At 39.5% G+C, this 18,195-nt stretch overlaps 1 protein-coding gene across 1 annotated transcript in view; it reads left to right on the plus strand.

Annotated features, from left to right (window-relative positions):
* The window catches only part of SEMA5A (semaphorin 5A), a 120,649-nt gene that overhangs the window by 30,815 nt on the left and 71,639 nt on the right, over positions 1-18,195 (plus strand). Inside the window, exons 5-6 of the mRNA XM_008058694.1 lie at positions 793-936; positions 12,287-12,434. Of these exons, the coding sequence (XP_008056885.1) occupies positions 793-936; positions 12,287-12,434 (292 nt within the window). The remainder of the gene's footprint in view (positions 1-792; positions 937-12,286; positions 12,435-18,195) is intronic.

Below are 18,195 nucleotides of genomic sequence, written 5' to 3' on the forward strand. Positions count from 1 at the left end.
TTATCTAGTTGTCAATAGCGGTTTATTTCATAAATGACTTGAAATTAGTTCATTTTACTTTATTTTATTTTATATGTTCACAAATCTACTATTTTATATGTATAACATAAATACATGGCTATATATAATTTTCACTTATCGGCACTCTTTGTATTTTTTTTGATGTGTAAGATAATAGCCAAGAATCTGAATTTAAATAGCCCTCCTTAATTTTTAATAAAACTTGCTTTAAAGCTTTGAACATTATTCAAACATTACAGTACTCTTTGTCAATACAAATGCTATCAGGAAAGTTACTGATTTTCACTGATATAAATAAATTGTAAAAGAAAGCATTATATAGAGTTTTGGGTGAGTTTTTTTGAAAGGTGCACTTTTCCTAGGCTATATAGGATACAATTCCAAAAAATACAAGTCTAAAAAAAATCATAAACTCTACAGGTTTAGGGACTCGCTTCTAAATGCTTTTCAGTGAAATAACATTATTCTTCATTAGCTTAATATTTTCACTACTCAAGTTTCTTGATAGTTTCAATATAGGCCATTTAAAATTATTTATAGTGCACTTAAAACTTTATTCCCAAATATTCTATCTTGGCTATGAATCAGATGCCTGGGGTGGGAGGACTCACAGCAGTTGAGCACACACAGCACAGTACATTCAATCCCATGGCTGGCTTTCCCTGGTCGGGTGATCCTGGTGGGGAACAGAGACATTTGGTGTGGGATGGCAGAAGGGCTTGGACTTTGAGCCAATGTGACTGAGTGATTGCATTGCTTCTCCTCCCCCAGAAATGGAGGCTGGACCCCCTGGACTTCGTGGTCTCCCTGCAGCACCACCTGTGGGATTGGCTTCCAGGTGCGCCAGCGCTCCTGCAGCAACCCCACTCCCCGGCACGGAGGTCGGGTGTGCGTGGGACAGAACCGCGAGGAAAGGTATGTGCCTCTCTGCTCCCAGCATCGCCGGCCTCAGCTTACTCTCATTCCAGCCAGGTCGGTTTCCCCAAGGTTTTAGTTTTGGATCAAGTTTAACTCATCTGTGGCACCCCTTTCTGTTGACCTGAATCGTCCTCTTCTTTTTCTGACATCCTTTAATTTGGACCAAAGCCTCTTGTTGACAGCATACTTGGGCTGCTCTGGTTTCTGAACAGCTGGGTTGGCTCAGTTTAGCAATTTCCAAGGCATTCACGACTCGGGGACCACAAGCACCTCTGAGCTGCGCTCCTGGAGACTCAGGAAGTGAGTCTGCTGGAGACGGATTGTTCTTCTGAGAACTCAACTAGACACGCCTAAAAGCCACAGTTACAAAGAAGAACTAAGAAGGTCCCAGGCTCAGATATTATTGAACAGGTGGGGTAAACTGTTAATCAAAACTCAATTTAGCCACTGGAGTGCAGGAGAGAACATATTCAAGGGTTTGATTATATTTAGAACTACACAATAGTCTGAATCAATACCGTCAATGAAGCTGTGGTATAACCAAATGTGGGGATTCTTTTCCAGGTGTATGTTAAGCTTTCAGCACATCATGGGAACATTTTGGCTTAGTCCTGGATTTAACAATGTGTTTCTATATATAGAATTAGACATTTGGTTTCAGTCTCAAAATCTACAGTGGTTATCATTGAATTTTTCTTGCCTATTTAATGTATATTCTCATTTATTACTATCGAGAGAGAATACAAGTAGGTGAATTTCATAGCATTTTTGAAATCCCTATTCTACCATATTGACATAAACTTATTGAAAGACTTTCAATGTCTTTTAATTAAAATGCAGCAGGCTTATATTTAGTGACATGAGTTCAGTGGGTCCTCTTATAAAAATGCTGTATGTAGTTATTTGCCTTGTTATTAGTATTTATGTAAGCAAAATAAACAGATTTACTGTAAAGATAGTTTTCTATCTTTAGGTATTTATTACAACCTATAATCAACTGGGGAGAATCATTACTTTCTTTCTTCACTGTGTTCCTCACTTACCAATTAAGATTTCACTCCTTTTGACTAAGAGGAAAATGAAGATAATTTTTATCAAGCAGAGTTTGTCATTTTTGAAGTAGTCCCCAGAGACAGTCTTGTGCAGGCCTGTCACTTTCTATCTAACACCAGTTGATAAGTGAGAAAGCCTATTATGGAAGAATTGTCTTCCTGTTATTTCTAAGCTTATAGAATATAAAATTGGCTGGAAGTTTTAAAATGCTGTAAATTATCATGTAATACAGGTTGAGCAATCCCAAAGATTAAAATTCAAAATGCTCCAGAATTTGAAACTTAAGTGCCAACATGATGTCACAAGTGAAAAACTGCACATGACCTCATGTGGTGGGTCACAGCCAAAACACTGTCAAGACTTTGTTTCATGCACAAAATTATTAAAAATGTCATATAAAATTACCTTTCCACCATATATAAGGTATATATGAAAGCTAAATGAATTTTGTGTTTAGACTTGGGTTTTATCCCCAAGATCTCATTGTGCATATGCCAATTTTCTAAAATCCAATAATAAATAGACAAAAAAAGGAAATCCAAAATTTCTGGCCCTGAGTATTTTGGGTAAGGAATGCTCAATTTGTATAGCCCATTCAGGCAAAGTCATTTTCAGTGTGCAAAGGGCTTCTCAAGAATCAAGTCACCCCATAAACCAAACAGGCATCATCACATTTCTCAGTTGAGTACCCAGGAAGGAAAACCCTGTCTAACACTGCGGCTAGCATATGTATATGTACTGTATTCACATAAATATTTTTGGAAAAAGGATAAAGGAAAATGATGGATAGCATGATTGGGGAACATACATTTAAAATGTTCCTTTTTTAAGGAAGAAATGTTCATCTATAGTTGAACATTTGATCAGTGGAAGAAAATTTGAATTTCAAAAATAAAGAGATGAATGGTAAGAATAAAAGAACTTGATAAGATTTGTATGAAATGTAAGTTTCTCTATTGAATAACCCTTTTAAGGGGCTACCAAAAGTTTAATAAAAACTAGAAAAAAATTAAGTACCTGATGTCTCTTCCTTGATCTTCACAAGTAAAAGTTTCTGAGATTTCTCTGCCATGATATATAGAAGGTCTCTCCACCTAAAAAATAAAAAGGGAAAACCATCTTGATTCTGACAATGAAGATATTTGAAAACTAAATTCAAGATTAGAAGGAGACCATTGTCTCCATGGGAGGACACAAAAGACCAAGGACTAGGCATACACAATTATTAATGATATCATATGATGTTTGTTTAAATTCCATCAGCCTTCAAGAAATCTTGGATGGCCACAAAAAAATGAATTGATCCTCCCAAATTATTCCTTTCGTTAATGACACGATTATAGTTAGTGACGTTTAATCTGGGACAAAATCTCCAATATGTAGAATAATTCAATGGGAGCTTTGTTGCAACACACATTTGAGAAATGCTCACAATTTTCTGGAAAAAAAATCTAGTTGACTTTTTGCTTGTACTTTAGAAAATATGGATATTTCTTTTTTTCATTTTGAAGTTTTCTTGAAAAAGTTTTCTTGAACAGCAGGAACAGAGTACAAGCACTGATTCTCAAAAGGACCACCAATAAGGAGGAAGAAATAGACCTCTGTAAACATTATCAAAATGCAAATCCTATCTGTATTAGTTTTCTCCTACTGTGTAGCAGTAGTCTCACAAACTTTGTGGCTCAAAACAACACACGTTTGTCACCTCACATTCTCAATGGTCAGAAGTTCCTGTAAGCTTCTGGATCTTCTGCTCAGAATCTCACTAGCTTTCAGTTGAAGCAGTGACCACAGCTGTGGTCTCATCAGAGGTTCCGCTGGAAAGGATCCACTTCTACGATCACACGGTTGTTCTCAGTATGAATTTTTTTGTGGATATCAAATTGAGGGCCTCAATTTTTTACTTAGTTGTTATCCAGAGACCGGACCACCCTCAGTTTCTTGCCATGCAAGCCTTGCCAACATGGTCACTTGCTTCCTCATATCTACCCAGAAAAGGATGGGTATTATAAACTTGTCATATAATCACAGAGGTGACATCCCATACCTTGCTGTATTCTATTACTTGAAAGTAAGTCATAGGACTGTCCACAGTCAAGAGGAAGGAAAGATACAGGGTGTGAATATCTGAAGACAAGGATCTTTGGGATCACCTTACAATCTATCAGTCACAGTTAATTCTCTGTGTCTCAATATTTCACATCCCTTCCCCAGCAACATACAAAATGCATTTCACCTACTCCCAAAGTCTTGTCTCATTAAATCATCTTCCTGAAGTCTAGAACCTTATCATTTAAGTCAGGCCCAGAAGTGGACGAGACTCTCTGAGTGTAGTGCCCATCAATCTGTCAATCTCTAAAAGTGACGAGTTACCTGCCACCAGTACACCCAACATACAATGGTGGGACATGTACTAGATGATAACCATAGACATCTCTGTCCAAAAGAGAAACGGAGAATGGAAATGACAAAGGAATCATGGTTGCCTAGACATTCTGAAACTCAGCCAGGCAAGTGTTGAGAGTTGTTTGATTGGGTTTCAGGGTCTGGACAGAATGCTGTACTCTCAGCTCCACTTCATTAGTCACCATTACTTATTCTTGAAAGTAGCACATGCTTGCTTCTGGGTAGTTTTGTCAGCCTCCTTCCACCCAGTAGATTGTGGGATTTCCAGTACCCTTTAATTTGTACTTTCACTGTCCCTTTCAGTACAAACTGGTAGTGTTTTTATGGAAATAACATTCTGAAAAACTTTATGGGTCTTCAATGGATTTTTCCTAGGGTTAACTCCACTAAACAAAAGCCACACTCACAGATATTTTTGAGATAGCCGTTCTCTTCCTTGGGTCCTGCTGAAACCACAAAAGGACAACACCCCCAGCTTGCTAGAGGTCCTCTGGTGAAATAGAGAGGATCTGTGATCTGTGAAACACATGCTTGCTCTTGAAAGGACCCGTTGGCAACTAAGACTAAATGATACCCTGATTCATTTTTCTTTCTGAGATTGTAACAGAAGGTTGTACAGTCACAACTTCAATATTTACTATTTGTCAACCTTTCTTTTTTTTTTTGAATTGGAGTCTCACACTGTCACCCAGACTGGAGTGCAGTGGCTGCTCCTGGCCACCGCAGCCTCGACCTGCTGGTCTCCAGCGATCCTTCCGCCTCAGCCTTCCGAGTAGCCAGAATTACAGGCATGCACTACCATGCCCAGCTGATTTTTTGATTTATTGTAGAGATGAGGTCTTGCCAAGTTGCCCAGGCGGGTCTCCAACCCGCGGGCTCAGGCAATCCACTCATATCAGCCTCCCAAAGCGCGGGATTACAGGCTGAGCCACCGAGCCTGGCTTGTCAACCTTTCTTAATGGTACTTGAAATTTATTTCTTGTTTTGCTCTCAAGAGGCTGATTTTCAAAATCATCCAGCTCCTATTCCTTTCATTTAGTGGTTTGTCTCTCAATCTTTCCATCTCCACGTACATTTCACTGTAAGCAACAAGAAAAAACCAGACAGCACCTTCAACACTTGGCTTGGAAACTTCCTCAGCTATGTAACTCACTTCACACTTACATGGTCACCTTCCATATTCTTGCAGGTGACCATTTTCAAAGCTTTTTGCCACTGTATCACAAGGTTCTTTTTAAAAACTTCCAATAGTATACTCCTGTTTTCTTTTACATTTTTTATTGTGGTAAAATATATATAACATAAATTTGCCACTTAGCTATTTTTTTTTAAATTTATTTTTAGAATCAAAGTCCCACTCTGTTGCTTAGACTGGAGTGCAGTGGCATGCTCATGACTCATGCAGCCTCAACTTGTTGTGCTCAGGCAATTCTCTTGCCTCTACCTCCCAAAATGCTGGGATTATAGGTGTGAGCCCTTGCACCTGGCTTAGCCATTTATAAGTATACAATTCAGTGGCATTAATTACATCACAGTATTGTACAACCATAACCACTATCTATTTCCAAAAAGTTTCAACACCCCAAACAGAACCTTTGTAACCATTAAGCAAAAACTCCCTATTCCACTCTCTTCCCAGCCTTTGGTAATCTCTAATTTATGTTCCATCTCTATTAATTTGCCTATCATATATATTTCTTACAAATGAAATACTAAAATATTTGCTTTCTTGTGACTGGTTTTTTTCGCCCAGCATAATCTTTTCAAGTTTCATGCAAGTTGTAGCATGTATCAGAATTTCATTTCACTTTTAAGGCTGAAGCAGTAGTAGGGCTATACCACAATTTTGTTTACTTATTGACACATCAGTAGACACTTGGTTTACTTCCATTTTTGACTGTTGCCAATGCTGTAATGAATAATTAGCATGTGAGTCTCTGTTCAAGTTTCTGGTTTACTTCTTTTATGTATACTACCTCGTATATATCCTGGAGTAGAATTGCTGGGGTCATATGTTAATTCTATCTCTAACTTTTTGAGGACTCACAAAACTGCTTTCCACAGTGACTTCACAATTGAACATTCCCACCAGCAATGTATAAGAATTCCAACTTCTCCACATCTTTTCTTTCTTTTTTTTTTTTAAATTTGTAGTCATCCTTGTAGTATCCTATTATAGTTTTGATTTGAATTTCTCTATTGACTAATGATGTTGAATATCTTCTCACGTGCCTATTGGCCATTTGTATATCTTATTTGGAGAAATGTCTGTTCAGGTCTTTGGCCCATTTTCTAATTGTGTTGTTTGAGTTTTTGAAATAGCAATTATATTTTTTACAAAAATTATGAATATTTACCATGTCCAATGTGTTGCTTTAAAACATGTTGTGGAATGGCTAAACTGAGTCAATTAACATATGCCTTACTTCACAATTTTTTACTTTTTTGTGATGAGAATGCTATTTGTCTTTTTTGTTGTTCAGTTTTAGCTCTTTATCTTATTTCCTTCTAAACGTTCACTGGCAGCATCCTCCAAGTCCAGATTTCTAATAAGTCTATTCAAGGCCATTTAGGTTTTCTCTACCATGCTCCTCAAAATCCTTCTCGCTTATACTTATTCTCTGGTCCCAATGCCACTTTCACATTTTTAGGCACTTCTTATAGTAGCACTGCACTTCCAGGTACCAAATTTGTTTCCATAGTTGTTATATAACAATATTATCACAAACTTAGGCATCTACAACCCTGTATGTTTAGCCACTCGTGTTTTCTATGAGTGTGTAGTCTGCACACAGCTTGAGAGTCTCACGAGGCTTCAACTAATGTACAGGTGACAACTATGTTTTCATCTGGAGAAGAATCTGCCTCTTAAATCATGTGTTTGTTGGTAGCCTTCAGTTTCCTGTGGGATATCAGATTAATGTCCTCAGATTCTTGCTGGCTCTCAGCTGGAAGCGGCCCTTAATTCCTTGACACCTGGGTCTTTCTTACCTCTTTCCTTGCCTCCTCAAAGCAACAAGAGAGAGGTTTCTTGAAATAAGGGCATTACAATCTCATGTCACATAATTAATCACAGAAGTGACATCCTATCATCTTTGACATATTCTGTTGGCTAGAAGCAAGTGACAGTTCCCATCCTCACTCAGTAGAAGGAGATTACATGAGGTGTGAATCCCAGGAGGTGGGGATCTTGGGGGCCACATTAGAGACTGTCCAATGCATTACCAAAGTTAAGGGGCTCAGGAATCAATAGGTATTTTTTATATGATTGTTCTTTGTCTTCATGGGTATATTTGCTGAATCCAGTGGCTAGCCAGAGATGTTCTTTGTAAGTTATTACTCTCCCATAATGGGTTGACTTAAATATTATAATAGACTTAATATACATATAGTTTTTCTGGTGCCATAAAATATTTAATTATAGCAGTATGACCAAGTAAAGGAATGATTACTTAAAGTGAAGCAAGGAAGAGACAGTTCTGAAGGGGCTCTAATTGGTTCAGGCTAACAGAGGCTGCAGTGAAAAGCTAGCATGAACCTACCCAGAAATGGAGCATCATTTATAGCATAAAGAAATATGAACAGAAACATGGCATAGTATTAGAAATCTAATCTATATGGGATTATGAAAGGTCATTATTTTCATAAAGACTAGGTTTATGGAAAAATGGATAATTTATGGGGAGACAATGCTGTGTAATTAATTGGCTTTTAAATGCAAAATGAGAATCAGCAGCCATGGGCAAAATTAAAATCTTAATTTTTAATGCATCATAAAATGCATCAGTGACTTTCAGTGCTCTAAGACACCAAAGACCCAATATAATTTCAGAAACATTTAGCCTGCTTTTTGGTAAAAGCCAGCAGTGTGTGGCGTACTAGAGAAAGGATGAACCAACTGCTGGCCCATTCGGTAGATATTTTATCCATACATTCATAAAAATTCTTAACAGGCATAGCCACCAAGATAACTGACTTCCATCCCCATTGTTGTTTGCATAGCTTAAAAATAGGAGCTTTTTTCAGGAGCACGAGCTAGTTGGGGTGGGAATAGGGCGAGGGTCCAAGGGAAATGCCTTCTCACGGTTGTTGAGGACCCAGACTGAAAGAGTCCTTTAACAAAGGCTTTACTTGCTTTTCTTTTTTGTTTTTTTTTTAGTTAGGATCTCACATCTCACTTTGCTGCCCAGGTTAGAGTGCAGTGGCACCCTCATGGTTTCCAACATTGACCTGCTGGGCTCCGGCGATCCTTCTACCTCAACCTTCCAAGTAGCTGGAACTACAGGCGCGCACTACCACATCTGGCTAATTTTTTTTTTTGTGAGTTGGAGTCTCACTGCGTCGCCCAGACTGGAGTGCCGTGGCCGCTCCCGGCCACCGCAGCCTCGACCTGCTGGGCTCCAGCCATCCTTCCGCCTCAGCCTTCCAAGTAGCTGGAACTACAGGCGTGTGCTTCCACACCCGGCTAATTTTTTTTTTTATTTATTGTAGAGATGGGGTCTCACCAAGTTGCCCAGGCGGGTCTCAAACCCGTGGGCTCAGGCAATCCACTCACCTAAGCTTCCCAAGGTGCAGGATTATAGGCTGAACCACCGAGCCCAGCTAATTTTTGATTTATTGTAGAGACGAGGTCTCACCAGTTGCCTGGGCTGGTCTCGAACCCGTAGGCAATCCACTCATCTCAGCCACCCAAAGTGCTGGGATGACAGGCTGAGCCACTGAGCCTGGCGGGCTTTACTTGTGAGCAGTCTCCTCCAGGGTGAATCCCTTAGTGAAAACCCATACACAAAGGCACAAAGCTGGCCTAGCAATTTCTATTTTCCTCTGACCTCTTTTGTGAGAGATGCTACAATTTCACAGGGGGGACACCTTAACAGATACTGGTGTAGCTTGTTTCACAGACTATTGTAAAAAGAAAAAGGGAAGACAAGTTATTGATGACCTTAAAATGTATCCAATAGACATTTTATTGGATCTGGTCGAAAGCTCTGTGCTGCATGCACAGGTTACCCTGCTGGAGATTTTTAACTAGAATAACGTGCTGAGCATTTGTAGAGATGGTCTGCCTCAGACAAATAGGAAGGAGTATTTGTGCCCTGGGGTTGATTTTGCTATGAGGAAATGGTAGCTCAGTTGTGCTTTTTATTGAAAATCAAGAGTCTTATAAGCATTTTTAGTAAAGCTTTTCTTTACCCTTCCTACCCTCCTTCTGCTTATTTGTTTTGGGGTTTGAAAGCTAAAATCAGGGTCAAGTTGTCTAGAAAGTCCGTACCTTTTTATATGCTGGCGAATCAGCTTGGAAACAGAGATGACCTTCTTATTCTACCCACAGTGAGTTATACAGGAATATTTTTAATTAAATGCTGCGAATTCTGATATCCTTTGTCTTCTTGACTTATTCAAATGTTGTCTCAAAACAAACAGCAATTTCCCCCTGGAATAATCCATGCACCAGCACATATGTGAATATTTACTTGTTGTAACTCTACACATTTTCACATACTTCTAAGGTCCAATTCTTTTCATCTGTTGTATCCTGGCATTTGTCTTGGCTCTTCTATCTAAAGGTCATGCTCTCTTGATTAGAAGGTCTCTTCCCTGTTCCTAACACAAGCAAGAATGTCCTGTGGCCCTGAGCTCTGAGATTTGGGCCCTGGGGACCAAGAGAGAAGAAAAACCAACATTTTCCTGTTATCTTAAACATTGAAAGGATGAAGAAAAGTGATAACAATGAAGTTCCCTTGGCTACTCTTACATGTAAAAGTCCAGAGCAAGTAGACACTTTACCTGTTGGTTCTTGACTCTGAAGGATCCTTTAGCCCCTCCATACTATCTCTTTCTGAAAGTAAGAATGAGGAATATAATCTCCCACTTTCCACTGAGAGGCTGACATTGGACTTCACAGCTCATTTGTCTTCTGTACATTCATACAGTTGCCAGATTGTATTTCCTGTATCCCAAACCGAATCTCCATCCCTTCCTCTTCCTCTTTCCGACACTGTCATATTTATTCAGCTTAGAATAGCTCTCCTTTGGAGTGCTGTGATTCAGCTACCGCTGGCGGGTGTTTTCTCCACTGACTTTTCCTATTTGTGGTCCCTTGCCCCATCCTGGGCAGTGCAGACCTCATACTGAAACAAGACAAGTTCCTCAAATCCCAGGGGCTCCAGGGCTCCATCAGGATGATGGAATCAAGTCTTCCTCAGAGTCAAGTCTTCACTCTAGCTCTGACTCTGTTATTTTGTCTCTGGAGCTTCGTGGAACTTTCTTGGTTTCTTATAAATAAAGTTCAAGTCCACCTTATTTCATGATGATAGAGCATTCTACTCCGTCTCCTTTTTCTGCTGTTTCATCTCAGTGACCTTTCCTATGTCTTGCTTCCCATCTCTACCTTCCATTCTTTTCCAAAACGCTGGCAGATGTTCAGTGTGCCTCATCCTGAGGGTACTTTTTAGTGGGCCTTATTTTCTGCTTTGCACGGTGTTCCTGCTCATGAAGCCCTCACATTCTCCATGAAGCTTTTATGGTTTGATGGAAAGACAGTTTCATCTTACCAGCATTTGCTGTCAGGAAACCACACACCTCAAATTCCTTTTCCTAACATTTGCTCTTATTTTCTACTCCAGAAACACATTTCCTTTGGCATGCATGAGGTACAGCAATACCGTTGTATATTAACATAGTTTTGTGTCCTATGCATTCTGAGCTGTGTCTATTTCCCTGTGTTCATCTTAGGCTGAAAATACCTGTGATCGGGGTACCCCCTGTAATTACCTTTCCAGAGTTCCCAGCAGGATTAAGCATTTATAAATAATGATGACAATAAAGGTATCTGACTTACACCAGCAGATAGGAGCCTTTGCCTCCTGTCCTTAAAGCAGATGGCCTTGCAAGTGAGGAAGGTGTGAGAAAAAGTCTTGCATTCTAGTATTCTCTAGAAGGTAAATTTGAAGCAATAGATGGACTACTGATTTCAAATAGTCCTTTAAATCACCAAGTGTGTCTCAGTCATCTGATGACGTTCAGAGTAACTTCTTCCTTCCTATGATCTGTAACCTCTAAAATGTCGGATTGTTTCCTTCTTGATTTTTTGTCTTAGTTTCCTGACTCCACTTCAATTCAATTGCAGTGTTAAAGATTGAAAAGAAATCTGACTCATCACAGGGCTAAAAGAGGCTTTGGGGATTCAGTCTAAAATGAGCGAAATGGGTAACGTTGAAATATAGAAGTATATTCAATCTCTAAAGAATAGCACTAATATCTGTAAAACTGTATGATTCAATTCTTTTTAAATAACTGGTGGTCTTTTAAATCAAGATGGGTTTGCTTCATTCTGAAAGCCTAGAAATAAAATTTAAAATACTATAACCTAAGAAGTCAACAGCATTAGACTTCATGCCATTCTCAGACTTTAACTTATCTTTAACTTATCCTAATATAATCATGAGTTTATTTGACTGAAGAATGAGAAATGATTTCAAACAAAGCTGACTTTGTATTGGAAACCTGCTTTATCATTCAGTGTTTATGGTTAGAAGATAAATGCCCTACCTAGATACTTTTGGTATACTCTCATTTTTGGGTGTCTGTTTGAAGGGTTTTGTTTTGTTTTGTTTCTCCTTTAATTGGCTGCACAGGAAGATTCATCCTGCATTGTGAGTTCAGCATTTTCTTCATTGTCTGCCGTGCATCCCATTGTCCGTGCACACACAGCATGGCCAGCGCCACATCCGCCTCCTGTATGGTGCCACTGCTCCAAATACAAACAGCCCCTCCACGCAGAGCATGCCCATGTATTCACCATCTGGTGCAGGGATGGAGAGTGGAAAGTTGGTGGTTTCAAGTAGCATTGATCAGTTTCCTTCTCCTCTTGGTTTCCTCATTACAGATACTGCAATGAACATTTGCTGTGTCCCCCACACATGTTCTGGACGGGCTGGGGTCCTTGGGAACGGTGCACAGCCCAGTGCGGGGGCGGCATTCAAGCTCGCCGCCGGACCTGCGAGAATGGGCCTGACTGTGCAGGCTGCAATGTGGTGAGTCGTCTTCTCCTCACACCTAGACCTCATTCCAGAGCTGGGCGTCCATAATCAACACAAATAAAATGCTCTGGACAAACAACATTTGTTTGTTCTGCAAACACTAAATGCTCTGCACACACTAGGTGTTCTGCACATACTAGATGCTGTACAGACACTTGGTATACAGCAAACACCAGATGCTCTGCACACAGTAGGTGCTCTGAAAACACTTTGTTTTCTGTGGGTGCTAAATTCTCTGTAAACAAGATATGTCCAGACACTGGATGCTCCCCACACAATAGGTGCTCTTTAGGCACTGGATGCTCTCACACAGTAGATTTTCTGCAAACATTCGATTCTTGGCAGACACTAGGTGTTCTGCAAACATTAAATGCTCTGTAAACCCACGGCCAGAATCCAGATGCGCTGCATGCATTAGGTACTGTAAACCATGCAAAGAAGTTTCTCTGGTTGATGAAAATGTCTGGAGAAAATACTGGAAATTCAGAGTAGCCTTGAGGCTTCTTGAATTTAGTATTCCTATTTGGGATAAACTGCCCCAACAGGTTTTCAGTTCTGATTTCTGAGCTATGACAAAAGCTTCAGCTTGATTAACTGCGGTTAAAAACTATTTTTGTTTTGTAACATAGAATAATATCACCATGCCAGGCACACACCAAGGTATAGGATGCCTTGGGATGGACCTGACACACTCTGGGGACTGAGAGAGTATATGGAACTGTTGTCAGAACAAGTTGATGCCAGTGCAGTGAGAATAAAGAGAATGTATGGTTTTGTTTTGCTTCTGACTTAGCAGATCATATTTCTTTTAACACTTTAAACTGTCAAATAAAATTCCACTTGTGCAAACTCTCTTCAAAAGGCCTGTTGTTGCTCTTCCTGCTTCTTCTGTAAGAATGCCTGAGCATTGACACCTGCTTGTGTTTTTTCACTCACTTTTTCTGGTGCTGGGTACACAGAGTGAATGCAGAGGACTATGGTGAATGTTTTGGTGGAGAAGCTCAGCACAAGAAGGTCTGACCTGGTGTCCTTTCTCGCTGATCTTTCCAGTTGTCCTCTGCGGCACTTGCATCTGCGGCCTCTGAGGCTGAGTGCTGTTTTTGTGCTACGGTAAAGCCTGCTTTTGTGAGATGCAAAAACCAACAGCCCAGAGAGCCTTGGGAAATTCAGGGAGAGGAAGAGGTGCTTTGTCAGATATTATACCAGACCCAAGGAGATTTCTGTTATTGAGACTTAACAATTAGATTTCTTGGCCTGGCACAGTGGCTCACACCTATAATCCCAGCACTTTGGGAGACTGAGCCCACAGATTCGAGACCAGTTTGGGCAATTTGGCAAGACCTCATCTCTACAATAAATCAAAAATTAACTGGGTTTAGTGGTGCGCACCTGTAGTTCCAGCTACTTGGAAGCCTGAAGTGGAAGGATCACCTGAGTCCAGCAGGTTGAGGCCGCGGTTGCTGTGAACGGGCCACTGCACTCCAGCCTGGGCGACAGAGTGAGACTTCAACTCAAAAAAAAAAAAAGATTTCTTTCTCCTCACACTGGCAAAGACAGTGGGGTAGCTCACCTCTAATCGATGACTGATTATAGAGACAGTTCTCTCCAGACCAGCCTGAGCTAATTTCAGATCATGAAAAATCTTAGTGTACAGTTTCTGGTTGTATATCTATTGATATTTCAGGTGCTAGAATTTAAAACTATTTATTTTAAGTAATTTTAAAAAGGTAAATCTATGAATACTCACATGTTCTAGGAAAACCATTCCAATAGGATGACTTCATCCTTTGCCGAGGAATTGTATCTTTTGTCCCTGGTGGTATGATATGTGCCTTCTGGGGTCTGCACTCCACATCAAAGTTTGTCTCATTTTCTGGGAAACCACAGGAGTGCTTGATCTGAGTTGATATTGTCCCTTAGGTTCTAAATGCTTTGTAGTATGAGTAATTCAGAAAACCATCCTGGTCATTCATATTCTCTTTGTGAATTGACTTTAGTAATTATATTTAAAAAACAGTCTAATGAAAGAAAAAAATTATACTGAGCATGAATGTAACATATCTCTTATGTAGTTTCTGGGGTGTGTGTGTGTGTATGTGTGTGTGCGTGTGCTTGTGTGCACGTGATAAATCTGATTATAAGTGTAAAAATTGGAGGTCTTTCTAACATGCCCATATATATTACATTATTTATTATAGCATTATGGTTTGTAAAACACATTTTACTTCAGCTTTAAAATCCAGAAAAATATCACACAACCCTTCAATGAGACTACTGTCAGTTTTTAGGTAATTCAGTGATTTCTTTTTGTTTTCATCCCCCCAAACATAACTTGCTGGCAGGATATTTGTAGCAGTAATTACGGCATAGAGGAGTAATCTATCTACTTCTTGATGGTAGAAAATCCATTTGTTCTCCTTTTCATATGGCTTTTCCCATGAGTTCTAGTTCTCTCCTAAGGCATGAATGCCAGCCCATGCCAACAGAGGAATGTAAGCCGGATTAAGGATGGGCTTTGTTTCTTTATGTTCCTTGGAAAATCGATTCCACCAATTAAATTCCTAAGATTGTTATTTAAAAATGATAGGCACTTAGCTAAAGCAACATTTGTGGTCTTTATATTCTGGCTGCAATGTTTAGATCTTTAGCCCCAAAAATGTGTGTGTTTGGGGAGTTCTTTATTGATATGATATAGGAGCTGCGAGTTTGGGGACTGTATTGATTTGGGAGTCATGAAGTGATTCTCTTATTGCCAATGACTCACTGGATGACAAGAGAGGTGATGTTCCTGAATCTTAGTCTCCTCCTTGGAAAGGGGGTGATGGTTCCTCCCCCCATAGCTGCTGTATCAAGGACAGTGATACCTGCGAGTTTCTGCCAGAAGTCTCACATTCAAGTACTCCTTCCTGTTCTAATTTCTTTAATTGTTGTCTGTGGACTTCAGCTGCTTCTCTGAGCTCCAGCTTATTAAAAATGAAAGTCTACTAAAGAAATGTCATTTACATATGCTAGTGGAAAGTTTAAGAACCCAAATTTCCTGAATATTACAGCAGCTTGCACAAAAAGATAATTGAAAAAAAGGTATATCAAGTTCAGGTATAAACAGGTTATTAAAAAAAAAAAAAAACCTGAGAATTTTTCCTTGCTCCAGCATTCTAAAACTGAAATTTCATATGATCTCCCATTTCACCTGTGAAATTCACAATTCCTTGTCTTAGACTAGATTATCAAGCCTTTATTCAAATCTCAATAGAGAGGTTCAGTTCAGGCAGTGAAGGGCCCTTGCCAAGAGCTGTTAGGATTCTCCATGAATCCCTGCTTGTGAAGTTCCCCATGTTAAATGCTTGGGGAGCCAGGAGGCTTGGGTTTGTCTGGGAAGCTGACTGACAGACACAGAGGGAGCACCTGGATCTTATGCTGACACTTAATCGTGTGAACCTGAGCCCCGCTCACTGCCCTCTGGGCTTCTGTTTTTCTCCACCAAGCATGGAGCCAGAACCTAAAGTCGGTGATTCTGTGACTCTGGCATCCCTTCTCTGGATACTGGGTCATGCGTGTCCACTTGACTGAGGGTCCACTTCTAGCACATGTCTCTCCCTGGTAGCTTAAACCTCTGATGAGCTTGGAATGAGATACACCAGGATTCTTAAAAAACAGATATTTACTCCCCACTTCCAAGTAGGCGAAAACCACTGAAGCATCTGGGATCCTCTGGTCCTCACTGTTCTCTTAGGTCTTGTCATCCCTGCATGCCTGTGGCCTCCAGAGCAAGTGAAAGGGGCAGGATGGTGGCTCAAAGAAGTCCTGTCCCTGAGTCACTGGGAAACATGTTCTGCTGTTCCATGTCCCCAAGTCAGTGTCCTCAAATGAAATGTTGGGCATTAATGCCTACAGTCAGAGCTGTTTGGAAGATTACACACAGTATGTGCTACTTATATATATCCTTGTCCATTGCCAAGATAATTTTGCATTAACATATAAGTATTATTAATATTTTATATTAATTATCTTTATCATATTTATGTTTTATTTTTAATCTGTTTTGATAGTAGTAACCATAACAGTATTTGTTAGATCAAGATTTGCTAGATCAAATCTCAATGTAACGTCAAATTTAACATGCTGGAGTTACTATTTAGGCACATAATCTTGTGTCTGAAATCTTGTGTCACAACATAAAATAATTAACTTTTATGAGCACCTATTATATGCCATGCTTTAAGCTAAGAGGAACTAAAATGTGTAATGTTTATTCTTCCTGTGTCCCTGCAAGGCAGTTTTCATTATGACCTGTACTTGGAGGTAGGAAAACCCAACTTGAGAAAGATGAATGATCTTGCTCTGTAGCCAATTGCTAGCAGGTACTGGACCAGCACTTCAGAACGAGTACTCTGGGTAAAAATAAAATTTAATGATATGACTTTACTTGCATAACTTACTTGCTCCCTGTTAAGTGATAAATAATAATAGTTTTCTTTACTCTTACTTAGACTGAAGTGTATCTTGAAAGGAAGAAGACCTTTTGTCTTTCGGCAATTCTTCCCTTGTTCATTAGCACCCCTGATTTTCATAATATTGTGATCATTTCCTTTCAGCCAGCAATGAGAGTACCATTAGGAGATTAGCATGAGCATAGAAATTAATCAAAGATTAACTCATAACACAAATCTTAATTCTGTGTTTTGGCTGAAAGGTACAACACATGAAAGGAAGAAAGATATAAAATGTCATGCTGTCTAAATAGGATTGCTTCTTAAATTAATTCTTTTCCCTAAAAGGTTTAGCAGATGTGTGAAGAAAAGAGATGTAGAGATGATATCAGATACAGCAAAGAGAGAAACAGACTTAGTATTGCCAGCACTATATTTCTTACTGAAATATCACTCAAAGCATAAAACAATTGACCAAAAGCTATGATTTAAGATATCCACAGGAAGCATAGGATAGATATTTATTTTCTAGATACAAAAGAACCAGACCACAGAAAGCCAGGAAAGGTCAAGAAGAAAGAAATTACAATCAATACGGGCTGTCAAAAGGAATTCTGTGAAGGTCAATCAGAGTTGATGTAACACACTAAAATTTGTTTGTGTCAAATAATGGCACAGTGGATACATTTAGGAGCAGGTGGAACTTGGCCATTGGTTGTTTGAATAGGTTGTGATGTGTGAAAGTAATGACAGTATTACCAAGAGCCACATTTTTGTGTAGCACGTTAGGGTTTGCAAAATGCTTTGGGGAATGTCATCTCGTGTATTCCTGCTTTTTCAAATGAGAAGATCAAGAACCATAGAAAACCAGTTAGGTCCCTGGAACTGCAGGCTGGGAAAGCAGAACCCTAGGTTCGGGTTTTTTCATCCAGAGATCCTGAGAAGACCCGGATGCTGTGGCCCCTCAGGAAATACAAGGGCAAGAGCAATGAGATTAGCAGGCAAGATCTAATATCCCACACACAAAAAAAACTAGTCATTAAAAAAGCCCAAACGGGTACATTTTGTTTTTGTTTTAGCTTGTCCTATTTCTCAGAAGTCTGAACTGAATTTGCCTCAGGCCAATAATACATGAGTGAACTCATTTTAAAGGACCTCACTAGTAGAACAAAAATTGCTGTAAGTTCACGTTATTTATTTTTTTAAAAGCATGAACTGCATATAGCCTCATCTACTTAATATTACTGCTGTTATTTGGAATTAGAGCTCAGAATCAAATTCAGGATTTGTGTTTTTTTCTTGTATATATACAAGAAATATATATA

The sequence above is a fragment of the Carlito syrichta genome, unplaced genomic scaffold (assembly GCF_000164805.1).
Source record: "Carlito syrichta isolate Samal-C Ts95f unplaced genomic scaffold, Tarsius_syrichta-2.0.1 Scaffold303594, whole genome shotgun sequence".
Taxonomy (NCBI): domain Eukaryota; kingdom Metazoa; phylum Chordata; class Mammalia; order Primates; family Tarsiidae; genus Carlito; species Carlito syrichta.